This window comes from Mastacembelus armatus, chromosome 19 (genome assembly GCF_900324485.2).
Source record: "Mastacembelus armatus chromosome 19, fMasArm1.2, whole genome shotgun sequence".
Classification (NCBI taxonomy): Eukaryota; Metazoa; Chordata; class Actinopteri; order Synbranchiformes; family Mastacembelidae; genus Mastacembelus; species Mastacembelus armatus.
In genome coordinates this window covers 9,918,816-9,943,663 of record NC_046651.1, presented here as the reverse complement: position 1 = coordinate 9,943,663, position 24,848 = coordinate 9,918,816, and the positions used below count along the sequence as shown (strand labels likewise).

Sequence of the window (24,848 nt, the reverse complement as noted above, 5' to 3'; positions counted from 1 at the left end):
TACAATGTGTTGGTACGCAGGTTATCGTATTACTGCATGTTGTAAAATGAGCTGGTCTCAAATGTCACAAGACTTCTTGCTTGATGATGTCCCAGACAGGATCGTCATGGTCCATCCGTTTCTGAAAGTCTCTCCCTATCCACCTTAAAGAGTCCTGGAGAAATGTATTCAATCTCAGTATGACTGTGTTGTTACCGATGCATCACTATACATGCACCTCATGCCTGCTTTAATTCCTGTTGCATAATACAGGCTTGCATTCGACAGCTGGAGCAAGCTGTTGGGGGATTTGGTTTACAGCTGACTGTAAACCAGTAAAGGAAGGAGGCCTGAGATGCTGGTGTACAAATTGCATCATGAGTAAAGGAGATTTGCAGTGATACAGGGGGAGGGGTCTTTCTCTGATGCTGACAAGACTAGGCCATGCAGAGGGAGCAGGATGGAGGGATGAAGGGATGAAGGGATGAAGGGAGTAAATATAGGATGAAGATGGGGCACAGGGACTGCAAAGCTCTCTCTGACTCATGCACACATTTCATTTCTCCCATGGTGTCCCAGCTCTCTCAACCCCTCCCCTGCCTGGGAACAATACACTTGAATGGGGGATTCTCAGCTCTCTCCCCCCACCAAACACACACTCACCCTCAGATTCTCCCACTCTCAGGCTCCACGTTGCTGCATATCACAGCTGACTGTAAACCACCCTGTTATATGGTAGATCCCTGGTGCAAAATACACAAATGTGTTGGAGCATATCCAACCTTAGAAGTGCCAGTATTATATAAGGACACTTTAATATCTGGGGGTAATTTTTGAGCAATACATACATAATATATTATATATAGTCTGATTTATAACATTGTACATTGTGTATTTGTCTTGTTTTCTCTGTTTAATAGCTATAATTCACAATTTATCTGTACATTAACCCTCTCTTGTCTCCTGTTGGTCCATATATCTGCCTCTGAAAGGTGAATGCGTAGATATCAAAGGGAAAGCCTGCGGAGGAGCAAACCAAATGTATGCTTGACAGGGGTGACATTCATAAAACTAAAAAAAATAATCAAACAATATTAAACATTTTCTTTGTGCGGAATAGGTGACATGCCATTTTAAATCTACACAGCTTTTTTTTAATAAACGAATAATGTGTCATGGTATATTATTAGCCAACTTTGTTTTAGAGCGCCCCCCACGCCCAGACGATGATAGGTTTTTCCGTGGGGCCAGTCAGGTGACATTGTCCGCTTCGCCATTTTGTGCTGCGCCGGGTATTTATCAGAAGAGTCGTGACTGTTCCTTTTATACTGTAGTTAGGGGTTAACTTAGACCGTTCCTGCTGTAGTCGCATTGGCATTTTAACATTGTGGCCTTCAGTAGGTTTTGCGAAGAGTTGATTTTTTTCACCCGTCATTAAAAAGTAATTTTGTATATTTAGTTTGTTTTATTTTTTATATTGTGAGGAAGAATGTCGGCCACAGCCCCCGAATACTCTCCGTTCTTCGCAGTGATGGGCGCCTCTGCGGCTATGGTGTTCAGCGGTAACTATCACATTTTCAATATATTTAACCCGTCTGTTAGTTAGAAAATGTCTGTGTGCATTTACTGCTAGTGCCTTTTACGTTTATGTCATTGCCAACAGGGCGCTTTGAATTGGCGACCGTCGCACAAGCCGTATGCTAGTCGTGCTAACGTTTACGCAGCAATGCTAATTCTCCAGTTGGTATTTAGAGTTAACAGGGATTGAGTAACTTATTTTTCTCATTTTCATATTTAGTTAGTTTTCCTTCGTTAACAAAGTTACGGCCCCTTTGTACTTAAACGACAGACCACGGACTAGTCAAGACTAACGTTAGCTAACGTTGAGTTAGTCGATAACGACTAACGTAGCTACACAAGTTTGCTTTGAAGTTAGCTTATTTCGTGCTTTAAGACAATGAACGGGCAACACAGGGACTGATGCTAACTAATTAGAGATTTCGACCTGGAGTAGTGCTTATTAGTAACAGTAGTTTATAATGGTACATTGTTAAAGTGCCAAATCACTTGTCGAGCACACAGCTGGTTAGCTTGGTGAACGTAGCAGGAGGCGCCCAGGCTGGGTTGGTTCGCACCTTTTCTGTAAGATGCCACGTTACTGCATGCAATAATATTAACGCTAGTGTTAAAGCAATAGGCTTCGTAGGAAATATAAAATAATAATCTATCTTGAAAGGAGAGAACATTAACCAGTGATATTTAATTAACGTTGTTCTGAGTGAACTGTTCTGCAAGCAATAAGATAAGATGGTGTGATATGTAATTATTTTGTGTGATATTTAATTATTTTTAGTTCAAAGCTTTTTCTTACACCTTAAATGACCATGGAAACCTGGGCCACCTGTTTGACTTCCTTATTGCTTAGAGGAAAGACAGGGGTCATATGATGATCACATGATTAGGCTTCTGACTTGGAATTTCTGTCTGGCTACTGATCCTACAAAATGTTAACGTGACAAACGTTAACAAGCAAGTAGTAAATGTGTTTAGTCAAACTATGGCTTTTTAACAAAAAACTTCAACACTTCTGTGTATCAATGTTTTTTAAATAGGAAATAGGAAGTGCCAAGTTAAGCGACCTTTGAAAACAGGCTCGTTTTATTGTTGGTCATGCTTCTTTTATGGATCCTTTTCCATTTTTTTAAATTCATTTTCTGTTAATCCAAGACAAAATACATTATAATCCAATATACTGTATAATGTGTGATTACCTTATATACAGGCTCATTGACCAGTAATTAGCTATAGTGTAAGACTTTGAAATCTGTATGATATTTTCCTTGAATGTGATCTTGGATCCAACATCCAACTTTTACCTATCACCTCAGCAGTGTCTTAACATGCATGTTTTATAAATCAGATTGGGCTGCGTGGCATTGTGGAATCTGTTTGTTAAAGGATAAATGCAATTAATCTGATCTAGTACTCCTTTTTTCAATACAATGTGGCATCACAGTTTATAATTTAAAAAAAAAACAAAAAACATCCTATGATACAACTGCTGTTGTAAGAATTTTTGTCCAGCCCTTACATGGAAATGCCTTGGCTGCATGCTGGGGCCAACATAGTTATGGTCATGGCTGATGAAAGGGCATAGGCAAGGGCAGTGTGGTAGTAGTGGTGATGGCGGAGGTAGCAGGTAGTAATGATATTACAAATGACAAATGGGAACTTAGCTAGTGGTTAATGTGGTTGTTGAATGGACAGGAACAGGCTTCAACTTGAAAGCTCTTACCATGTGTTGTATGGGTGTTAAGAAGATATGCAGTTTGTTCTACTTTGATGTCAGTCTACACAAGCTAAAAGATTGTCATATTTTGTATAGGTTGATCCAACGTCCAAGCTGTAGAATTTAGACAGTAATAGACAAAAATTCACATCACAAGTTCTTACCAAAGCGGATGGTTTAAAATTGCCCACTTATTCTGATCAACAGCAGAAAACGGCAAAAGAATTTACAGTAAGGAATTAGCCGTTATTTGGGAACAGGCTGGAAGTTGCCATGATCTTCCGGTGTCAGGTGATGCTCCATTGTTTAGGTACTGTAGTGACTGTTGTGAGGGCTGCCTTTGGTGATGCAGGGCACAGACAGGTGACATTCACAAGGTGTCATTACCGGTGGGACTAGTATCACCACTCCCACAAAAGCTGTGATGCAGCAGGTTGGATTCCCCGCCCCTTCATTCACTGTACTGTATTAACTTGAATTTTTACTTTTTTCTTTGCCGGAACAGTTTGAATATAAAGTAAAAATCTGATAACTTGACTAATGAATCTACTTGGTCAATGCAAACTGTGTGTTTTCCAGTTTCCTGTGTAGTTTTAGGAATGATGTTTATATTATGTTTATAGGATAGCCTTTTTGTCAAGAAAATGTATTAGTAATTATTCAATAGGTCTTTCAGTTGCTTGACCTTTTATTCGTATTCACACTCTTTCATTCAGCCATCAGTGAAGAGTTGCAATTAGTATCATCTAATATCTGCTTCTTATACATTAGATTGTTCAGCAAGTCTAGGTTTCTGCATGCAACACATCTGTATAAATTATACAACAAACATGCAGTTTTGTAACATCAACGGTTTTACCACTGTGACCTTCCTTATTTTTATTTGTTCCTTAAATCCAGTGCTTCCCCTTCAACCCACTAGTCAGAGTGGAACAGTCTCTCTCTTGCGTTGGCGTGTTGCATCAAAGATCTTCCATAGCTAGAGCCACCCCCTGCACTGACATCACAGCACGTCACAGGGTCTCCCATCAAATATTGTGCAGAGAGAAAGAAAAGAAACAGGGTAAAGCTCGTGAACTAAACTGAGAGGATTAGGATTAAAACCTTGAGGTTGTGCCTTCATACAACTCCAGAAGTTGCCCTGTCACACATGAAACCATTATCACTAAATGGCAGTGTTTGAGAAATGGTGATATTTAGGTCTATCAGTCAGAGGATAATGTTACTGGTGTTTGCTGAATGGCTAAAAGAAACACCTTTTTATCAAAAGAAGGCTTACCTCTTTCCAGAACATTGCCCTAAAGGCTCTTTATATTGGGGGAAAAAATGCATCTTAATTCGATCCATTTTGGTCAGTTTTTATACTGATCTGCTAAGGTAGTCGGTCATGCAGTCCTCCAGAGTGCTCTTCTACAAAGTCAAAACAAAAAAAAAAAAATCAGGGTTTGTGCCCAGTAATACACATCTCTGCTGATGAGCAGGAGTGATTTAACCTGATATTGATGGTGATGAATCAGTAGAAGTAGCTGGAGATGTGGCTGGCTGCCACATGTGCATTTGAAGATTGGCCTGTATCTTCTCACTGTCTGCCTCTACATCCATTTGCCAAAAAGCCTCTCAGCTAGTCCTGGAGCTATGTCCAGGCTTACTCAACACATTGTCCCAAAAAATGAGTAAACTCAGGGCAGGGCACCTTGAGCTGTATACACAAGGTTGTCTTCTATCATTAGTTCTTAGAGGCTGTGGATTTAATTGTCTACCATGTCCCTATTTATACACCAATGGTATGACATAAGCACATTAATGAAAGGATACACTTTTGGCCATTTGTTTGACATTGCCTTGATAAGATATCCTGTGACACTTTGCTGACTTCCTGTCACAAATGACTGTAAAAACTAGATATGACGGGTACATGATCACAACATAATTTATGAATCTGTGCGCAAAGGCTTCCAAGATAGCAGCTTGTGTATCCAGAGTGTATGGGTTAATGTAATGTATTAGATGTTATGTTACAGTAAATAACATCCTTAAGCTTTTGGCTGGAAGACAAACATTTACATTAGAGACTAGTGCGCACACACACCTATGAGGTGGTGAAATCTTGTCAAACCAGTCTGTCTGTGATTCATGACACTCTGCCCTGCTCTGACGAGTTTGTTGGATATTGCTAGAGGGTCTAGTTCATTTCACCTGGAAGCTCTTCAGTTATTTGTTGTGCAGAATTATGACTGTTTTTGGTTGCTGTTCTGTATTTGTTTTTATATGGTTTCTGATATTATAGCAAGGTGATTATTCATTTCCTCACTCTACGCCTACCATCAGAGATGTATATGTCTGAAATAGGTTGCACTCTCCTCCTCAGCATCAGAGTCCGACTGAGCCAACCCGCCGATTCTCCTCCTCCTCACAGTGCAGTGATACAGGCCAGAGACTGTGTACTGAAGATAGCACACAGCAGATGTCCCAAAAGCGTGTTCTGCTAGTCCCTCCCTTTCCCCCAGCACCCATCCTGTACTGGTGCTAGTCTCTGGAGATCCTGCTTCTCTTGTGATGTCAGCAGTTCCCCTTGTGTGAAAACCTGACTGGACATTTTTATTCAGACAGTGATCTACAACTCTGCAGCTGCCTGCCTGGGCCAGTTCTGAAATTAAAGGGCTGAATCAGTTTTGAGGAGATAAGACAAAACTGTCAAGGGTGGATAGTATCTGTATCAGTAAAAATGAATGTTATGTGTTGTTGCTCTTGAAGCATGAGCAGAATTCCCCAGATGGAGCCATATTGGATTTTTAAGGGGAACAGAAATTGTAACAATTGCTGTGTTGTTGCTCCATCTCTTATTTCACTTCTGCTCAATTATGCAGCGGTGCCCTCTGGTTTCTTTCATCAGTCTGCTAGCCTATCGTTGTGTGTGTGTCTGCTGTAATTTGCTATGTTATTTGTTCATATAATTAAAGTTGTATTGTCTCTCTTCCCTACCAGCCCTAGGAGCAGCCTATGGCACAGCCAAGAGCGGTACAGGGATTGCTGCCATGTCCGTGATGAGGCCTGAACTCATCATGAAGTCAATCATTCCTGTGGTCATGGCAGGTATCATAGCCATCTATGGCCTGGTAGTAGCAGTGTTGATTGCCAACGGCATCTCAGAGAACATCAACCTCTACAAGTGAGTTCAATTGGCCAAATGTGTTTTTTGCAAATTTATGTCTCATTTTTGCTTTAATTTGTGTGTAGACAAGTGGTGTGTTCTGAGGCTAAACTGGGTGGGAAAGCTTCTTTAAATTAACTATAAAGTCCTGTCACTGTTCAGGCCTAGCTTAAACCTCAGGAAAATAGCAAAGGAGCTGCACAGACACTGGTGTAATTTTAGCATTTTATTACCAACTATTTCTACTTTCTACTAGTTCCACTTATCATGAGCTATTAGACAAAAAAAAAAAAACCCATACTGTTGCATTGAATGGCACGTGTCCTCATCAGTGTGCTGTATGGTTAAATGACTCGACTGCAATTTCAGTCTTGCCACATCACATGCTCAGGAAGTTCCAGTCTTAAGGCCACTTCAGATAATGTGAGTGCTCTGATGGGCTCAGTCTAATGAAGGATAGTGTCTCCAGTGCAGCCTGTGACTGTTTAATAGTTTTTGCAGTAGCAGAGGGATAAGATAAAGTAATGGCAACCTTAACCTTTTACTTTTTATTGGAATTTAAGAATATGAGCATATCTGTGCTGAGTTGTGTGCACACACTTTCATGAGAAAAGTTGTACAAAAGGACATTCTTTACAGGTTTGTTGTTGGGGCAGTTTTATTCCAGGGTATAAAGGTATAAAATGCTAAAATGAGTGGCAGCCACATAGATTTCAGTTGTAAGAAAAACTCTGTTTATGCCTTAGAGAAGATGCTCTGACTTTTGCATGCTTAGTTAAGATGTTCACAATCACTAACGTTGAGTAATCATCAGTCTCCTTTTGCTGACTGACACTTGCTCCTGTGTTCAGGAGTTTCCTCCAGCTGGGAGCTGGGCTGAGCGTGGGCCTGAGCGGGCTGGCAGCAGGCTTTGCAATCGGCATCGTGGGTGACGCAGGCGTGAGGGGCACAGCTCAACAGCCGAGGCTTTTTGTGGGCATGATCCTCATCTTGATTTTCGCTGAGGTCTTGGGTCTCTATGGGCTCATTGTTGCCCTCATTCTCTCTACGAAATAAACACAGAAGACATCTCCACGACAAGATCTGTCCTTTATGTTGCTGCTGGAGAAAAGGTGTAGAACGGGGGGAAAAAAAATTGTAAAAAATATCTGCCACACCAGATGAAAGAAGTGAAGGCAGGGGGAAAAAATGAATTAAAATGGTTCCATAGATATGGTCTTATCAACAATGTGTACAGTTGTCCCAATTTGATAGTCAACTTGTAAATGCGCAATGTAGTGATTTGTCTGTCTGTCGTATGTGTGTGTGTGTTTCAGAACAATTGTATGATGATTCCTTTTTTCCCTCCACTTATTTCAGGCCTTGAGGCCAGCTGAGGCAGCTCGGCCTCTGGTCTAACAGAGTTGACCAAAGGGCCACACAGCTTTTTCTCCTCTGATATCAACTCGAGAGTTGACACAATTTCTGCATAAATCTTGAGGATCTATTTGTAAAGAGAAATGTGTATGGACTTACGATTTTCTTCCACTGATTTTATTTATAATAAATTGTTCGTTGAACTATTTAATGCAGCAAAGTCTTTAAATCCCCAGGATATATTATACATATATACAGACATATAAATATCTATATAGATAGATTTAATGCACTGTGGGTTAATTGTGATAAGTGGTTGGAATTCCTCTGGATGTAATTCTTGGTTTAATTATTGAGATTGCCTTTAGTATGTTGCTGGTGGAGTGGGAGTTTTGTGTGTAGCTGTATTCTAATCATTACGCAAACATTCTCAAACATCAGTGTTTTTCCTGTAGTACTGCTGTTTGCATTAAAGGTCTGTGCGCCCTGCATTGGGTCTCACAAGTGTAATTTCCAAATTTCATCTCCTCTCCATCTTATTCACCCTGACCCCTTTTCATCTGTTGATGTACTTCATCTCTTTCACATGCCAGCCATTAAAATCCTGCATGGATGTTAGTGTCTTGTTGCTATTGGCTATGAAGCTCAAGAACAGTATAGTCTTTTGGAAAAATAATTTCCAGATCAAAAGGTACTTTCATAACCTTTAATTTCTCGCTGGGGGAAAAAAAATGTCTGACAACAGGACTGGTAACATTTGTAGCACCTAGCAGGAATCTATGAGATTAGTGTACAGCTTTGACCTAATTTCATGCAAGGACTGGTCCAGTTTGATCTGGAGTATGTCTTCTGAAAATGGAATTGCTGCTGACACATTTACTGAAGCACCCAGCTACAATTCTGTATTAGCTCTGGTACTGAAGTTATTCTGATGTGTTGACGTGAATGTTTTCACAACTGAATTAAAGATTCCAACCCAGATTCAACTGGCTTCCACACACAAAATGTAGTTTTCTTCATATTTTATATTACATTGACCAGCATTGTGCCAGTAGCATGTACAATCATATTTTCAATACGTTAGTGTATCCCTGAACAGCCACGCTGAGTTGCTGTTTAGTTTTCATATTTTAGCCTTGTACTCTGGTGAAAGCTGATAATGCAGCAGATGTTAAGATGCTCACTGCACACAATGCCTGCAGTGTACTTTTGGCAGATATAGATTTTAATTAACAGTATAAAAGAAAATATATAAAACTAGTTACTAAATATTAGGAAAAAGTCAGTATCTAAACAGTGACAGTTTTACTTTTCACAAATTTGAACATAATCCAGAAATCTGAATAAAAATTTCAAGCGGTCTGGAGGCTGTTGAGCAGAGTTTGAGAAATCTTGCTGATAACACTGAAAGTAGCACTGTTGGGAAACAACTGTGTGAAGTCTTTGCCCTCCTCTACACTGGCACTGAGCAGAGGATCCAAGGGCACAGAACCTAAAATGGAGAAGACAATGTTGATTTTTGATCTTACCTAAGCAGTTAAGTTTCCATAGTATCACCCTAAGTAATGATTCACGGTTTGACTTAAGTATAGTAAAACTTCCAACAGATTACTGTCACACAGTGTTTTCTTTGCTGGCTAATTCTATGTAACATTTTTACATACATCTGGCTCGTTGAGGGAAACATTACATGATCTCTTCATTTGACCAATAAATACTAGTTAACAGGTAATAAACCTCCTCTGAGGAATTTTAAACTTTCTGCTGCACTTAAATCAAATCAACCATATTGGCAGTATGGCAGTGATATAAAATGCCTATTAAATCATGACTGGTAGGTGAGGAGTGTATTGTGACACCTTGTGGCTGCAAGCTAACATTGCACGTAGTTGCGTTCCATTGATCTTACCTAAAAATACTGATCCTGTCAGTTTGGCCAGCTCTTCCCCACCCCCCTTCGAGAATATATTGCTGCATTCCTGAAAAGGAAGAATTGATTAAATTGGATTTTTGGTGAATATCGCTGACAAACATCACTGTAATGACAATTTCATTAGTATTTCACAGTTGAAATATGCCAATATATGAATGGTTCCTCACAGAGCAGTGTGGACAAACAAAGCCACTCATGTTCTCGATGATCCCCAGGATTCGTACACCTGTCTTATTACAGAAGGTGATCTCTCGCCTTACATCGCCAGTAGATACTGCCTGTAACCAGTGTAAAAACAATTTTCACTGAATGTTATGCATCCTACCTGGGTGTCTGATTACTGTCCACTCTATGATGTATTAATAGATATTAAATCTCAGCAACTGACTGAATGGACATGGATTTATGTGCTTTGTCAGTGTAAAACTTCCCTTACTGGTACACACATATGCTTTTATTTAGTCTTCTTTCTCCTACTATGTACAGTTGGGCCTATATTGTGTACCTGTGGTGTGGTGACCAAAACTGCACCATCCACTCTGTGTTTTTTGAGGTTCTCCAGTACTGCCAAATGCTCATCAGACGTCCCTGGTGGTGTGTCCACCAGCAGCACATCCAGCTCTCCCCATGCTACATCTGACACAAACTGGCCAATCAAAGCTGCAGGCCATGACATTTGGAGATGGAGAGAATGTGAGAAGTTGAGAATAAGTTCAGATGCCAAACAGTGTTGGATCAGATGTTAATAGTTAGATTTAGTTATTTATCCCAAAGTTAGATTTATTAAACACAGTCCTAGACCTGCAGTGCATTATAAAAACTGGAGTGCAGCAGACCTGTTTTCTTGGGCCCCCTCCACACTATTGCTTCATCTGGGTCCTCCAGTAAGAAACCGATGGACATCAGGGCGAGGCTCTTCTGGGCATCAGTGTAGACTGGCACCCATCCTGAGTCACACTGGTGCACATCAGGCCGGCCCACACTCAGCATGCGGGGGATGCTGGGCCCACAAAGGTCAACATCAAGGATACCAACCTGGTGAACAGTTCTGAGATTTCATTATGCTGCTCATTTCTAGACTTTTGCATGAATACAGTTCAGTGATTCGGCACAGAAAGAGACAAAGTTCATAAATACTGACAGACAGAATGACAGTCACCGCAACTGCCTAATAAGGATAATATGTCTATTTAATACGCATTATTTGAAATTAATTATCTGTACATGCCTCAGAACCAGCTAGAGCTGGGCCACATGTCAAATTAATTACATGAACTCCATTATTTCGTTTTACTCATGTTTTGTCTTGCACTTAGGGAACGTTGGACAGAAAAAAAATGTCTAAATTGTAAATCGTCCATAAAAAGTCGACATGTAATTGTTGTGGTTACACAGGAGCATGTCAGGTGGTCTCTGGGCTCACCCTCTTCCCAGCCTGCCTGAGAGCCAGCGCTAACTCGGTGGTGATGGTGCTCTTGCCCACACCTCCTTTCCCTGACAGGACCAAGACCACATGCCGGACCTGGGCCAAGCTTCCGTCTCCTGGGAAAAGAAGAAAACAGGTCAGGTGAGTTTGAAAGGATCGTGCTTCATTATTTGAGGTTGCCAGTTGTTGTGGTTTAAGCGTCTGATAGAGTTTAATACTGAAAATTTAAGCGGATTTCCCGTTAGCGTCTGCTAATCAGTTAGCTAAGTTATACTATGTGAGGCTATATCACCTTAGCATGAACACACATAGTTAATGACAAAACTGAACAGAGTTTAAGTAAATCCTCTTTACAAACTGTTGACCGCTAAATGCGACTTACCGTCGCTTTGCTCCATATTCTGCATTTGGCCACAACCGCTGCTACAAGCCAGCATACAGGACAGTAGCCAACTACTTCCGTGTGTCGTCGCGTACCATCTGTCCAATCACAAAGCAGATGTTGTGCCTATGCCCCGCCCCTCACGTAGCACCACCAATAGGATGCCGGAGCGCCTCATGTTGCATTCAATTGCACCACAAATGTTCATTATTAACAAAAAAAATGTGGTTTTGATGTTGTTATACCTGAAATGTTTGTCTGTAACTACAACAACCACTACTACTAATAATCATAATAATAACGTGTACTAAATAGAAAATATAATATAACATGCATTTAACTCGTTCAATATAATATAAATATAATGCATTTTAACTTATAGACACATTGGCTGATTGAAATAAGATAATAATAATACCAGTCTTGTGACACACTAAGGGATTTCACAAAATAATGTACAACGTGATCATAACATAAATATATGTAATGTGCACATTACTTTAGGTCAGGTGAATAGTTAATAACAGTACATGCCAACTATATTATAACATAATAGATATTCCCCAACTTGTGCTATTAAGTCAGCAGATCACATGTTATGCCTTCACATTTGCACATAGGCCACAGTTATTAGACTGCTACCTCACTTATATAAATTAACATAAACTCCTCCTCCACACAGGTCTTATCCAATGAGCACAAGATGTGGGCGTGGATAAGTAATGTTTACTTCTAGCTTGCTGAAAAGTGGGACAGAGTGCACTTGCACCTGTAACAGGGTGGGATATAGAGACACATTGGCATTCAAATGAGCCACTGCAACATAGGGTATAGGAAGACCACTGCAAGGTAAGAACATAACTGCTTTTAATAAAGATATATACCAGCTGATAATATTATCTAGAAGGAGTAACGGAGAGGATTATGGATAGTTTGACCACACTGACCTGTCTGGTGAATAAAGGATGAGATTCTTGCGTATGAGACTGATATTTCTGGGCAGGACTCAGCCAGTGTTTTTTTTTTTTTTTTTTCTTTTTAGATTTTTACAACCACAGGATTCTGAATATTTTAGTATCTTGAACACAGTTTATTTATATCACCATTGCAGTGCTATTGCTATTGCATTCAGACCATATTCATCAGCACACTGGCTGATGAAGGTAGTGTAGTTTAGTTTGTCCTGACTGAGTCGTCCATATGATGCATTTACAGTATGTAGGGTAAGGCTCAATTAAAGTCACACTAGCTCCAGACTAACTCATTTAAATTATTGGCAGTTATCTCTTGCACCTGCTTGGAAAGCAGTTACCAGCTGCTGTTTTCAGTGTTTGCATTAACCCACACATGCTATAGGGGTGTAGAAGGTCAAGGAAATAAATACTCTTCTTGAGGTTCAAAATGTCAGTTATTTCTTATTATAGTATAGAATTCATTTCTAATTATAATGTAAAGGACATTTTATTTCTACAAGTGATTTTTTTCAAAGCCCAGTCTGATTGGTACCAGGTTTACTTTTCAGAAAAGCAAAATGCTGCAACAGAGGAAATTGATTGTATTGATTGCTAATGACTGCAAAAGTGGTGAAGATTTTTTGAAAAGCAAACAAAGCCAGCAATAACTTATTTTCTGTAATTGTCACTAGAGTAAAGAGACTTAAAATTCTCCAGAACTGGTGATTACAGTTGAGACTGAATTTTAAAGTCCAGCACCCACTCTGAAAGTACTAGAATTACCACCGAACCTTTGTTATGCTGTGAATTCATCTCCCAGGTAATTTCGTAAGAAAGCATCATTGTCAAATTTAGCATTTAAAATACTGACTGGTGCACATTGTAGTCACTAGGTCAGACGACCTTATCTGTTCTTGTCTTTTGATGAAGCTAACTAACATGCTGCCACTGTAGCGACGCAGAGGGTTGGGTTTAGAGGTTAAACAAGTGCATGGAAACACTTGCTGCTGCCAACTCTGGCATATGGGTCAGGCAAGCAAGCACATAAAGATCAGTCTGTATGTAGCTAGAAATGTTTCCCCACAATAATATTTTGCAGTTACCAATTTCCTTCCTGGACTTTAAAGGCCAATAAAGAAAATTTAGATTAGATTAAAGACAGTGAGAAAGGCATTTATAGTGAAAATTTCCTATGACCTAATTTTAAGACATTTGAGAAGCATGATAAAAATGCAACCTAAATCACATCTTTCCTTTGGTGCCTCAAACGGAGTATTTAACTATATAGCTTTTTTTGTGTGTGTTCAAAACTAATCTGACCTCAGAAAAGTAATAATAGAAGTCCAGTACTGACCTTACTTGACATGAATGAAATGTACACAGCCGGCTCTACTTATGCCAGCTGGTCATAAGGTGTTGGGCCTGCTGTCCACAGAGCTGCCATGCTGAGAAGAGGAAGGAACGGCCGTGCACGGCACTTGGCCTGGAGCGAAACACGCCAAGAGACAGATACCGTGGCAGTGATCCAGATATTGAACAGAGAGGAGGGGGAAGGTCAGACAGTGACACAGGTGAGACACTGGGTTTATAGGGTCGAAAAAAAGATGAAAGTGGGTTAGACATAATCAATGATGCATAGAAAAGGAGGTGGTGTTATGGAAAATTTAGATTAAATGCATATTCGGTATAACTAGAGAAAGAGGTACGTCACTTCTTTGGTGTTAGAGGAATTGAAATGGCTATATCCTACAGACAATGAAACAAACTTGATGACCACATATGACCACATATTTAATATTTCTACATGCATGCCAGTAGTTTTCCACTGGGACTGTTCCCTGTCTGACATGGCTATGTGTAAGACCTGGTCAGGTCTCCAACAGTAAGGACAGGAGGCTCAGTATTTTTAGAGAGGGTCTAATTTTGCTTACTAGCACACACTGCTTCTCTACCCAATAGGGCTCATGAACAGCTTTTAGGGAAATGGCTATGGTGTAGAGTCTTTGAGATTTGGCATATGTCTGTCATTCAGCTTTTTGGATTGCATGCTGCAGCATTGCATTAGTGTGGTCTTCTTGTCAAAGTCTGGCATCCTGCAGCATTACTCTTTTCTGGTGTTATTTCCTGTCATTATCAAAGGGCTATTCTTCATAAAAAGCTGCATTAGAGCTGTCAGTGGAATGGGAAAACCTTAAATACAATCCTAAAGCTCACTTCACTGGATTTGATTCCTTTCCTTGCTGCCAAGCCAACAGCTCTGGACAATGGCCATGTGGATGGAATTACAAGATCTTGTTTGTGTTGTTTGTTTAACCAGATCAGCAACCTGGAGTCTGGGATGGAGTACATGGCCAGTTCCCACACTGTCTCTGAGGTGGTGGCCTTACCCTGTACAGTACCAGTAATAGGGGAATCTTTCTGCGAATGTGACCAGCAAGAGGAGCTTGGCTCAGGGTTTAGTCTCATCAGTGACTGCCTCTGTGGGGAGGAGGATCAGGGTGAGCAAAAACTGATGAATAATACATCATATGCATTAAGAACAAGGTACATGTTACACTTTATATTGGCCCAGTGGCAGTGTTAAGGTTGTATATCAGTGATGCTCATTTTGTTTGTATTTGGTCATAACCAAAAACACTGGGCATGATCTAAATTTTGACCTGATGATGACCCATGGTACTGGACTGACTGTCAGATATTGTCATTAATAGTTCCTTCCTAATAGCTTGGATAAAATTTTTTTTAAAATAAGCGTTTATATCTGTAACTATCCAGCCAGTGGAATTGTTAATGTTTGGTGTTTACAGGTTTTGACTGGGTGTGGGATGAGGACTTTAAGTCATCTGGAGCCTTCCTTAGCTGTGACAACAGGAAAGTGAGCTTTCACTCAGAATATAGCTGTGGAACAGCTGCCATCCGTGGCACGAAGGAGCTTACAGATGGCCAACACTTCTGGGAAGTCAAGATGACATCACCTGTCTATGGAACTGATATGGTGGGTAGTAATCCCTTGAATAATACTCAAGTTACATTAGCGGCAGTGAGGAGCGTTTAGCATCGCCTACCTCTGAGAGAAATACTGTTGTTGTTCTTTGACGTTTTGTTTCATGCTGTTTCTCTGGTGGAGATGGTGGGAATTGGGACTTCAGATGTGAACCTGGAGAAGTTCAAATACAGCTTTGGCAGCCTGCTGGGCCTCGATGAAGACAGCTGGGGGCTTTCATACACAGGTTAGAAGGATTACAATTGACCCTGAGTTATTACAGGGATCTGTTAAACTGGATAGAGAGGTTTTGAGCTAAGTAATCATACATTCAAGAAAGAAAATCCCATTTCTTATCTGTGTCTGTATGAAGGTCTCCTCCAGCACAAAGGGGATAAAGTGAAGTTCTCCTCTCGATTTGGGCAAGGCTCCATCATAGGAATACACCTGGACACTTGGCATGGTACCCTGACCTTCTACAAGAATCGGCACTACATAGGTGTGTGTTTGCCTGTAATTAAAGCAGGATTTTAAGTTTCATGTAGCGTGAAAAGAAAACGGTGTTGTCCTCTGTAAGTGGTCCTTGGTCCTAAAGTGTTTTTGCCCTGTGACTTATTCTGCTACATCAGGTGTTGCTGCTACTAGGCTTCAGAACAAGAAGTTCTACCCCATGGTGTGTTCCACAGCAGCCAAGAGCAGTATGAAGGTGATCCGTGCCTGCTATACACCCACCTCCCTGCAGTACCTTTGCTGTGCTCGGCTCCGCCAAATGTTCCCTTGCTGCCCAGACATATTTAATGCCCTGGAGCTTCCACCGGGCCTGCGTACCCTCCTCAGCATACAGCTGGGCTGGGTCTTCACGCTCAGCAGCAGCCCAGAAGCCTCAGAGCAGCACTGGGAATTGCCTGAGGATTTACCTGAGGAGACAAGCCCGCCTTCGAGCCCTGGCCCCAGCCCTATCCCGAGCCCGGTCTCGACCCTGAGTGCCTGCTCCTCCCTGAGCCCTTGCACCAGCCCATTGCCTGACACCGTCCCGTACCAGTGCCCCTGTCAGATGTCACCACAAACTCAGCCCTGCACTTGCCACTGCCCTCTGACTCCTCCCAGCAGTGACTTTGATAGCTGCTGCTCTGAGCCAGAGGATTACCAATGCAAAAGATGCCGCTGGACATGACTGTAGTCAAGCCGTATTTGTAAGTGCTTGGCACACAGCTATTCTACCATTGCCATCAGATCTCCTGTTGGAAATCATGGAGAAAAGAGCAATTTAATCTTTCATCCAGTATTTAATTATCTTGGTAAGTTGGTTGGATTGTTGCTCCTCCTTTTTGGTTACTAACAGCCCTGTAAAGCTATGAGGAGAAGGGAGTGACAATGTAGTGTGGGAAATTTGTAATGCAGCTGAGATATTAGAGTGACATCTGGGTCATTCATTCATTCTCATTTAATCTGTTTCTTTGAAGGAGCTAATAAGAGCCATGTGTACTGCTTTTTTTAATTTAAAGTATGCCAGTCACTGTCTTTGGAAGGCCTAATGTTTGCCAGAGTAGACTTTAACAAAAAGTACACTTGAAATCTTTTGGGAGTGCATCTTTGTTAATCTCAGGGATAGACTCTAGGGGAAAAGAGTTGCTTTTTCACACTGTGGAAATAACATTTTGTAAATGTGTTTTGTTATCAGCATTGAACATGAATATGAGTGGTTGTACTATTGGTTACAAGATGATTTGCTACTCATTTTCTTTTTAAAGTTATGCTTTGTTTATATACTTTTCTTACTCAGGTAACTCTATACAATAAAAAGTTCAGTTGTACCTCACTGGTATAAAATATTGTATTTATAACAAGTATAGCCTATAATACACATATATTTCCTTATTTTACTAAATACATGATGTTAACATATCCTATTGCTTGAGTTAGGTGAAGTTCACATGTAGAAATAGTGTTTTACTTGAAGCTGAACATGATCTCTACAACATATTTTTAGCTTGTAAACATCAACATTAACATATTGTAGCGTCATTCAAAACCAGATTTATCCTCAGTGAAATCCATCCATCTCATTCTTGAGTGTGCAGATCAGTCCAGGACCAGCTGTGGGTTCTGGGCTGTGAAGCAGCGGTAAACTCTGGCTGATATTTCTGGCCCCAGACGTCTTTCTTTGCCTCCACTTTTCACCAAGACATCAGCCAGCAGCCCCTTCCTGTTCTCCTCTGACCCCAAGCTCTGGTATGCCTAAACAAACAAACAAACAAAAACATGAATTTAAGAAAAAAAAAATATTTTTGTAAATTACTCTGTATGTAAGCTCTATAGGATCATAGGGGCACCCAGATATGGCATACCTGCAGCAGCAGCTGAGGAGATGGGTAGGCAGTAGTCACAGCGGAGGCCACAGCAGGGCTAACTCTGTTCAACTGTTGTATCTGTTTGTTCCACACCTGGATCAGCCCTGAGCCGTCCCTCTCTACCCGAACTCCACTGGCCCACGAACCATCCACACAGAAGGGCAGCTCTGCCCGCTCTGTCAGCAGTCTGCCAGGACATTGAAGGACATCTTATCAGTGAAAGAAGTTTACCAGGCCGATGGGGATTGTCATTATCTGTTAATATGACAGCAAATTGAGCAGTTGCATACTTGAAAGGACGTTTTGATAAGGCCTTGGTAACAGCACACACATGGTTAGTAACCTCCTGCCAGACATCCAGGAAGACCAGTGAGATGTTCTTGCACAGCTGCAGGTACACAAGAACCTGAAGGGAAATGGAGACAGTACCAGAGAAAGCCCTCATCTTCTGCACTCACTGCACAGGAAGGTACAGCTTTTCACATTTAAAGGCAGAAAATGATAAAGGTTCAGAGCAGACTAACCTCCTCAATGTCCAGTCTGTCCATACCTATTCTGAATTGTAATGTCTCATGTAGTAAATGCACACCACAAGCTTGTGTCCTGTTGGTAAGTCGACCAATAGGTCAGGTCAGAATGTCTATACAAACAAGATGGGTGTTTTATTTCTCCAAAAAATTCAAATTCACACTGACCTGTAATCTGACTGAGAGTCTGTCACTAAAACAGTGACCACCTTTTTGACATCCCGGTTGAGACATTCCCAGAGAGGACGGAGGAATGAGCCCGCCTCCATCTCCTCTCCTTCACTGTCTAACATCTGCAGTGGCAAAATGCACAATAAAGGTGGACATGAAGTGAAGCATGGGTGTGCTTAAATAAGGCAGTCTACCCGAGGTCAGAATCACAACAGAACAAAAACACCAAAGAGTCCATCAGGTACGCTAGTCGTTTATTACACCTTATAATGCTGCTTACTTTCTTCACAGAGATCACCATGTCCATGAAGTCATTCAGACCCAGCACCAGAACTACCTGCTCCTCCTCCACGGAGCCTTTGCCATCCTCTCCCTGCTAAAGACGAAACCATAAAGATCTCACTGAGGAACAATATGCAGAGAAACAACGTTAGGAGAAGGGTGAAGTGTCTACCCATGGTAAATCCCTCATCCAGGTGATGCTGTGAGGAAGCTGCTGGCTCTCAATGCTAAAGGCCCATTCAAAAGTAGCCAGGGTGTCAAGCAAGATGTCAGAGCCATGCTGCTGCAGAAGAGCTGGAGAAAAACACACGCTGGTTTTAAGATCTGCAAATGTTTGTATATACATCATTACATCCTCTTGTCTTGTTTGTGGAAGTGTTTTGTCAGATTGGTCCTTCTAAGCTCTTACTTTGAAAAATTGACTAAATAAGTAATTACCTAGTAATTGGGTTTGCTTTTGTTTATATAGGAAAAGTCAAGTTGTCCCTTTATCTATGGAGTGAAAATTTCAGACACTTCCTAAATGCAATATGATGAACCTACCTGGGTCAATGCAGACCGTCAGAGACTTGAGACAGTTCTCAGGCCTGAGACTCTTGAGGTTCTCTGCAGCCTCCCTCCTCCTCTGCTGCTCCTGCCTCCTCTCCTCCTTCTCCCGGGCTCTGGCTGCTCTCTGCCTCTCTCTAGCCTCCTTCCTCTCCCTGGCTTTCTGTCTGTTCGCCTCTATCTCCTCCTTGCTGCGGCGTTTTCTTGCAGGACTTGGTGTGCCGGCCCCTTGTGGTCGCGGAGGAGACAAAGCAGAAGTTCCTCCAGACTTGATTTTCGTTTCTGACAACGTTTTGCTTTTGTGGTCTGGACTCTGATCCTCTTTCAAGGTTGTGCTGACAGCTGCTGTTTGACCGCCCTCATCACAGGGTAAATCAGGCTTTGTCTCAGGGTCGGTTTCATCCTCGGAGTCCGATATTTCCCAGGTTTTAGCTCTGCGCAAGACAGACATGTCATAGACCTAAGACATAATCAGACCTATGTGAACACACGGTTTATGAAACACGTGTTAATCTAAGAGCATTAGCAAAAACAACAGAAATCCAGTCAACGATGGTGTCCACTGAGGGACAAGGTTTCCAAAACGCGCTACGTATATTCCCTATTTACACTGCAAGAAACCTTTACAATATATATTATATGTTACAAACCGGAACAAATGTTTTATTTAAATATAATATGAATGTAGAAATACTGAGATTAAAATAAAAGCATTATTTTATACCCGTAATATGTTTATGTCATCATTTAACCCTAGTATTGTTTTTCCTTTTGTAAAGTTAAACACTCAATTTACTTGTAATTAAAATAATGTTATTCAGACGTACGATGAGAAAACATTTTTGTCAATAAAGTTTCTGGAGAAAAAAAAGATAGTGGCACTCGCTGTGCGCAGATTTCCAAATCATCCGTCTCGTCCTCACACAACAAAAGGCCCATCCGGGTAGTTTAGAGATCTGCAGTCTGTTATAGCGCAGTTCAACGATCCCTGCAAACGCTGTTCCACCAGGCTGCTCATCAAAACAACACCAAAGGATGTCATTTGGACGCTTCGTTTGATATCTACATCCCTTTTCCTCACTATGGTGCAGCCGGCTGAGAAAGGTACGTCTGACTTTAGTGTCGATTCTCAGCCATTGGCTTCCTTTGTCACGTATTTTACGTAGCTAGCTAGGAAACCTCTTCTCCTGCCTCCCAACCCTCCATATACTTCCCTTAAAAACTGGGCCACTGAAAAACCAGCTCAGCGTTTTGTTTTAGTTTCGGTAATAAAGCTCATGTGACTTAGTGGGAAGATGTTAATGTCAGCTACTGGTTTAGTCTCATGAATATGTTGTGGAAAAACTATTTTATTTCGCCCAAGAATTTACCACCGGTCAGCTGATTCAGCAAATCCGTTTGTTTCCAATGTGAAGCCAACACGAAAGTTTTCATTGAGTTAAGGTAAAAGTATTAGGGTATGACGTCATCTGACCCATTTTATTAAAACACTCCTCTGCTCAAAATTGTACTTTCACCTTGTTGCTTTATATTTCTTTTTATTTCATGTTTTGGGGGGAAATCCTGACAGAACTGATCATTTAAAGCAGTGGATTTTTATCACTTAAAGCACGAATGGAAGGATCTCTGTAATAGAGGGATTATATGGATTCAAAAAGATGATTACTAATAATAATAATAATGGACCAAATAATAATAGGCGATATATGGCAATAAGATTTTCCATCAGATTCCCATCAAAGTGTTCAGTTAGTATGGCTTTTTGCCAGGGTTTTGACTTTTATAGTGAAATCTGTTATTTTTGCAGCGTATTATCGCTTTGTGGTGCTCTTCTTCAACTGCCTGCTGACATTTGGCTCCTACTTCTGCTTTGACATCCCGAGTGTTTTGCAGGATCAGTTCCAAGGGGTAAGTAGGAGGTAAAGGGCAGACCAGCTTAAAGATACTGTCAGTATCAAATGATTCTCCCACCTGAACCCAGCATGACCTGTGGACTGTCCTCAGTTTGTAGCTGGTTAAGATAATAACTTTAAACATTGACTTCATCTCACAGAATCTGACATGTCCCAATGCAACAGTGATCAATGGGACAGTGGACTGTGTGGTGGGGCTGGGGATGAGCCCTCAGCAGTACAATCTTCTCTACGCCATCTATGCTTGGACGTAAGCACACACACACACACACACACATTGATTATACTCTAAACATGTTTATATTGATCAGAAAAGAGCTGTAGCTGCTGTTTTTCTCTCGTATCAACAGGAATGCAGTAGTTGTGATCCTAGCTGGATTTTTGATTGACAAATTAGGAAACCGCTGTAAGTTTATCTGTATCGTGTTTGCAAATCTCTTTAAACAAGCAAGAAACAAAAAGTCTTGGTCGTTGATTTCTGTCTGTTGTTCTTTACAGTTGGGGTGTTTCTGTTTTCATTCCTGTGTGTTCTGGGCTCGTCCCTTTTTGCACTGGGTTCCCACTTCAAAGGAACCCCTTACCTGCTGCCGCTAATGCTCACAGGTCGACTGGTGTTTGGTTCGGGTAATGGATCTCTGACCAGTAAGTGCAGTCCACATTATAGTGCCTTATTGCAGTTGGCCATTTTGGAAACATCTGTGTTATTTGCAGTGTTAACTCTAAAGAAAATACCATTTTAAGTTAGTCTCATTTGGTTGCTCTATCTTTCAGTTGTTCAGAGCCGCATCATAGCCTTCTGGTTCAAAGGGAAGGAGCTGGCCTTAGCCTTCGGTCTGACCCTGGCTTTCTCTCGCCTGGGTTCGGTCCTGAACTTCTTTCTCACCCAGAAATTTGAAGAAAAATATGGCATGCAGTGGACACTGTGGGGTGGTGAGTTATTCTCAAGGTTGAATACATAACATAACAAGAGCAAATATAAAAAAGGTTTTATCCAGATTCTTTTTCCTCACGCCACAAACAACACTTTGTTTTGTAGGTGCACTGCTGTGCATATTGGGCTTCACGTCGGCCATCATAGTCAGTGCCTTGGACAAGATGGGAATGAGGCAGCTCGGTCTCGATGGAGTCATCCAAGAGGAGTCCCGCAAAGTGGTATGAATAGTACTCTTAATAATAACCTTTCCCAACAACCTCCAGTGTTTAGCAGCATGCACAGAGTATGTCCTGAAGTAATCGTGTGCATTGTATGGTTTCTTTCTGTGTGTGTATGTGTAGAGGATTCAGGATGTGAAGCTCCTGTCGTTGAGATACTGGCTGCTGGCTCTTACCATCATGTTTTTCTACAATGGCATCTTCCCGTTTATTGCAGATGCCAGGTAGAGTTACCAACACACAATTGCATGCACATCACATGACACACTTACTGAATACCAACACAGTGTTCAGTTTAAAACGATGCTCTTGGCTAAAATTTCTTTAGACCTAAAACTACAATTTTCAGAATGTTAATTTTTAACATGTTGCTGTATTTTTTTCATCCAGTAAGTTCATTCAGGATAAGTACAATGGTTACACCCAGAAGGAGTCGGCCTATATCGCTGGGGCAGTTTATGACAGCTCACTGGTCCTCTCGGCTGTCGTGGGTATTCTCATAGTAAGTGTCTGTATCCTAAAGATTTCCTGTTTCCGAATTTTTCAAATGTCTGTTGTATGAAGCTGGATCCAATTATGTTGTTTTATCACATGACCCTCTCTTGTGTGTTTCAGGATTATGTTGGCCTGCGGGGTGTTTTCGCAGTGGCCTGTGCTGTCCTCACACTTCCTGTGTTTGGACTACTGGCCTTCACCTTCGTCCCTCCTCTGGTCTCCACCATATGGTTGGGAATCACCTACTCCTTTGCTGCTGTGAGTGTGGCTGGAACAGTTTTAGGATTTTACGACTTTAAGACTTCTCCATCTTAGATGTCACAGCTGACCTTATATATTGTAAATTCACCTAATTTCCCCTAAAACACTTTATGTACTATATAAGTGAACAGAAAAGAAGACTTTTTGGTGTTTACAAATTATTTACTTTGTTTTCATTTGTTCAGTTGTGAGTTGTCTGACTTTTTCCTGTCTCTGCTGTATTACAGTCAAGCATGTGGCCATCTATTCCCCTCGTGGTACCTCAGGCCACACTGGGAACAGCCATGGGCCTGGCCACCTCCATACAGATGATTGGGATCGGGTTGTCCAATCTAGTTGTTGGACAGATTCTGGGCACCAAGTCTAGGTAGAACATCAGGATTGTATCGTAGTGTGCTAATGGTCCATGCTTTGTTTTATACCTCTATACTTAGTCCTTTCTCCTGTTGTTGGCCAGTGAAACGAAGATACCGCTGTGGCGTTGGCAGAGGATGATGATCTTCATGTTGGCCAACACCATCAGCTGCATCGTCACCTCAGTGCTGCTCAACATTGTTGACCACAGACAGGTCAGACCTCTTCTATACCATTTTATATACTGTCTGTGTGTGTCTTCTGTCAGCTGACTTGATCACAGTATGTGCTCAGGTAATATTTGTTTTTGTACAGGGCGGGACTCTGAACAAGACAACCAAGAGGTCAGGCCAGGCAGAGAGAGACTCAGACAGACAGCCACTCACCCAGGAAGGGGAAGATGAGGATGAGGATGGTGGGACCGTCCGATCCCGTTCCATTAACTCATGAGTTTTTCATGTTAACACAAGTGCGGACATTTCTCTCTCGTTCTTGTTGGTATATTTCATAACATCTTTCAGACTGGATTTGGTGTATTGTTTCTCCATGACGTGTCTTTGTATGCTACCAGAGATGGTTGAAAGATTACACCACTGTTAAACAGTATTTAGAAATATAAACTGAGTATGTCAGGTTTTCAAATCATGCAGGTAAGTGTAAGATGTCACCAAAAAGTATCCATTTAATTTTTTGAATTTTTTTTCTTTCTTTTTTTTTTTTTTTTTGAGCCGATAAACATTTTGTCAGCATTATCATCAATCTATGTGGACCTTATGGGCGTTACTAAATCTCACAGAATGAGATGTGTGTTGTTTTTTTTTTTGTTTGTTTTATTTTAAAAATATTTTCTTCTTCTAATGGAATAATGATATGGTTGTAACTGTTTGTTTTGCTCTTGGTTAGAAATTTTGCTACATACCTGTAAAAAGGGAACTTGATCTATTTTAAACTGCCAAAACAGCACAAATAAAATGCTGGGATCTTTGCTACATATCTAAATTAACACTAATGAAGCCTGCTTACATTTTTCTTTGGTACCATCCAGTTCAAGCTCTATGGCAAGTACTAAAAGCATTCATCCAACTCTTACAGAATCCACTTGCATGGGCACAGTTGACACAGGTTGAACTGTCAGATCAATGTTTCTTTAGCTGACATCAGCAAACACACAGTAATACATAATATTCTTCCCATTAAATTTGAATAATTTTTACATTAATACTTAAACTGTAAATGTACACAATAGCACACAATACTGCATTAATCAGATGATGAATTGTAGTTGTACAGTATATGTCTAATGCACATAAGCGTATATTTCATGTTTACAGCACATACAACCAG

At 41.0% G+C, this 24,848-nt stretch overlaps 5 protein-coding genes across 7 annotated transcripts; 3 read left to right on the top strand and 2 right to left on the bottom strand.

The window, feature by feature from the left end:
* Positions 1–1,264: 1,264 nt before the first annotated feature.
* Positions 1,265–8,388, top strand: atp6v0cb (ATPase H+ transporting V0 subunit cb). The gene is made up of 3 exons (XM_026316336.2): positions 1,265–1,541; positions 6,254–6,437; positions 7,271–8,388. The coding sequence occupies exons 1-3, from the start codon at positions 1,469–1,471 to the stop codon at positions 7,473–7,475; spliced, it is 462 nt and encodes a 153-aa protein (XP_026172121.1). The 5' UTR covers positions 1,265–1,468; the 3' UTR covers positions 7,476–8,388.
* Positions 7,773–13,952, bottom strand: nubp2 (nucleotide binding protein 2 (MinD homolog, E. coli)). The gene is made up of 8 exons (XM_033325739.1): positions 13,824–13,952; positions 11,517–11,614; positions 11,132–11,250; positions 10,545–10,743; positions 10,214–10,368; positions 9,876–9,986; positions 9,685–9,754; positions 7,773–9,267 (listed from the first exon to the last, which is right to left on the bottom strand). Exons 2-8 carry the CDS (start codon positions 11,569–11,571, stop codon positions 9,128–9,130), a joined length of 849 nt encoding a protein of 282 aa, XP_033181630.1. The 5' UTR covers positions 11,572–11,614; positions 13,824–13,952; the 3' UTR covers positions 7,773–9,127.
* Positions 12,242–18,963, top strand: spsb3b (splA/ryanodine receptor domain and SOCS box containing 3b). 3 transcript variants are annotated; one of them, XR_003296216.2, is made up of 8 exons: positions 12,242–12,365; positions 13,905–14,040; positions 14,787–14,967; positions 15,277–15,464; positions 15,597–15,699; positions 15,826–15,951; positions 16,082–16,750; positions 18,793–18,962. XR_003296216.2 is itself a non-coding variant. In XM_026316323.2 (7 exons), the coding sequence occupies exons 1-7, from the start codon at positions 12,325–12,327 to the stop codon at positions 16,624–16,626; spliced, it is 1,320 nt and encodes a 439-aa protein (XP_026172108.1). In that variant the 5' UTR covers positions 12,242–12,324; the 3' UTR covers positions 16,627–17,271. The 3 variants fall into 3 exon arrangements, 1 of the variants encoding a protein (XP_026172108.1); XM_026316323.2 differs by lacking the exon at positions 18,793–18,962 and having other exon boundaries at positions 16,082–17,271; XR_004463326.1 differs by lacking the exon at positions 13,905–14,040 and having other exon boundaries at positions 12,285–12,365; positions 18,793–18,963.
* eme2 (essential meiotic structure-specific endonuclease subunit 2) lies at positions 17,028–20,520 on the bottom strand. The gene is made up of 9 exons (XM_026316322.2): positions 20,253–20,520; positions 19,327–19,763; positions 18,956–19,077; positions 18,782–18,877; positions 18,499–18,623; positions 18,328–18,406; positions 18,094–18,209; positions 17,801–17,990; positions 17,028–17,690 (listed from the first exon to the last, which is right to left on the bottom strand). The coding sequence occupies exons 1-9, from the start codon at positions 20,369–20,371 to the stop codon at positions 17,535–17,537; spliced, it is 1,440 nt and encodes a 479-aa protein (XP_026172107.1). The 5' UTR covers positions 20,372–20,520; the 3' UTR covers positions 17,028–17,534.
* mfsd1l (major facilitator superfamily domain containing 1-like) lies at positions 20,281–24,255 on the top strand. The gene is made up of 13 exons (XM_026316320.2): positions 20,281–20,433; positions 21,137–21,237; positions 21,383–21,492; positions 21,593–21,648; positions 21,741–21,884; positions 22,014–22,172; positions 22,279–22,394; positions 22,518–22,618; positions 22,785–22,896; positions 23,010–23,147; positions 23,378–23,517; positions 23,608–23,719; positions 23,820–24,255. The coding sequence occupies exons 1-13, from the start codon at positions 20,412–20,414 to the stop codon at positions 23,952–23,954; spliced, it is 1,446 nt and encodes a 481-aa protein (XP_026172105.1). The 5' UTR covers positions 20,281–20,411; the 3' UTR covers positions 23,955–24,255.
* Positions 24,256–24,848: the final 593 nt, after the last annotated feature.

What these genes read in the sequence shown, in the direction of transcription:
- atp6v0cb (XM_026316336.2), top strand. Translation starts at nt 1,469, where the DNA reads ATGTCGGCCACAGCCCCCGAATACTCTCCGTTCTTCGCAGTGATGGGC. An exon ending in TGCGGCTATGGTGTTCAGCG is followed by an intron (nt 1,542 to 6,253) that starts GTAACTATCACA and finishes CTTCCCTACCAG; the next exon opens with CCCTAGGAGCAGCCTATGGC. An exon ending in GAGAACATCAACCTCTACAA is followed by an intron (nt 6,438 to 7,270) that starts GTGAGTTCAATT and finishes TCCTGTGTTCAG; the next exon opens with GAGTTTCCTCCAGCTGGGAG.
- mfsd1l (XM_026316320.2), top strand. Translation starts at nt 20,412, where the DNA reads ATGGTGCAGCCGGCTGAGAAAG. An exon ending in AAGAGGAGTCCCGCAAAGTG is followed by an intron (nt 22,395 to 22,517) that starts GTATGAATAGTA and finishes GTGTATGTGTAG; the next exon opens with AGGATTCAGGATGTGAAGCT. An exon ending in CTGTCGTGGGTATTCTCATA is followed by an intron (nt 22,897 to 23,009) that starts GTAAGTGTCTGT and finishes TGTGTGTTTCAG; the next exon opens with GATTATGTTGGCCTGCGGGG.
- nubp2 (XM_033325739.1), bottom strand. Translation starts at nt 11,571, where the DNA reads ATGCTGGCTTGTAGCAGCGGTTGTGGCCAAATGCAGAATATGGAGCAA. An exon ending in TTTTGGTCACCACACCACAG is followed by an intron (nt 9,987 to 10,213) that starts GTACACAATATA and finishes CACTGGTTACAG; the next exon opens with GCAGTATCTACTGGCGATGT. An exon ending in TTGTTTGTCCACACTGCTCT is followed by an intron (nt 9,755 to 9,875) that starts GTGAGGAACCAT and finishes CTTCCTTTTCAG; the next exon opens with GAATGCAGCAATATATTCTC.
- spsb3b (XM_026316323.2), top strand. Translation starts at nt 12,325, where the DNA reads ATGAGCCACTGCAACATAGGGTATAGGAAGACCACTGCAAG. An exon ending in CTGTCTATGGAACTGATATG is followed by an intron (nt 15,465 to 15,596) that starts GTGGGTAGTAAT and finishes TCTCTGGTGGAG; the next exon opens with ATGGTGGGAATTGGGACTTC. An exon ending in CTGGGGGCTTTCATACACAG is followed by an intron (nt 15,700 to 15,825) that starts GTTAGAAGGATT and finishes GTCTGTATGAAG; the next exon opens with GTCTCCTCCAGCACAAAGGG.
- eme2 (XM_026316322.2), bottom strand. Translation starts at nt 20,371, where the DNA reads ATGACATCCTTTGGTGTTGTTTTGATGAGCAGCCTGGTGGAACAGCGT. An exon ending in CCGGATGGGCCTTTTGTTGT is followed by an intron (nt 19,764 to 20,252) that starts GTGAGGACGAGA and finishes TGTCTTGCGCAG; the next exon opens with AGCTAAAACCTGGGAAATAT. An exon ending in GACTCTCAGTCAGATTACAG is followed by an intron (nt 18,407 to 18,498) that starts GTCAGTGTGAAT and finishes ACTTACCAACAG; the next exon opens with GACACAAGCTTGTGGTGTGC.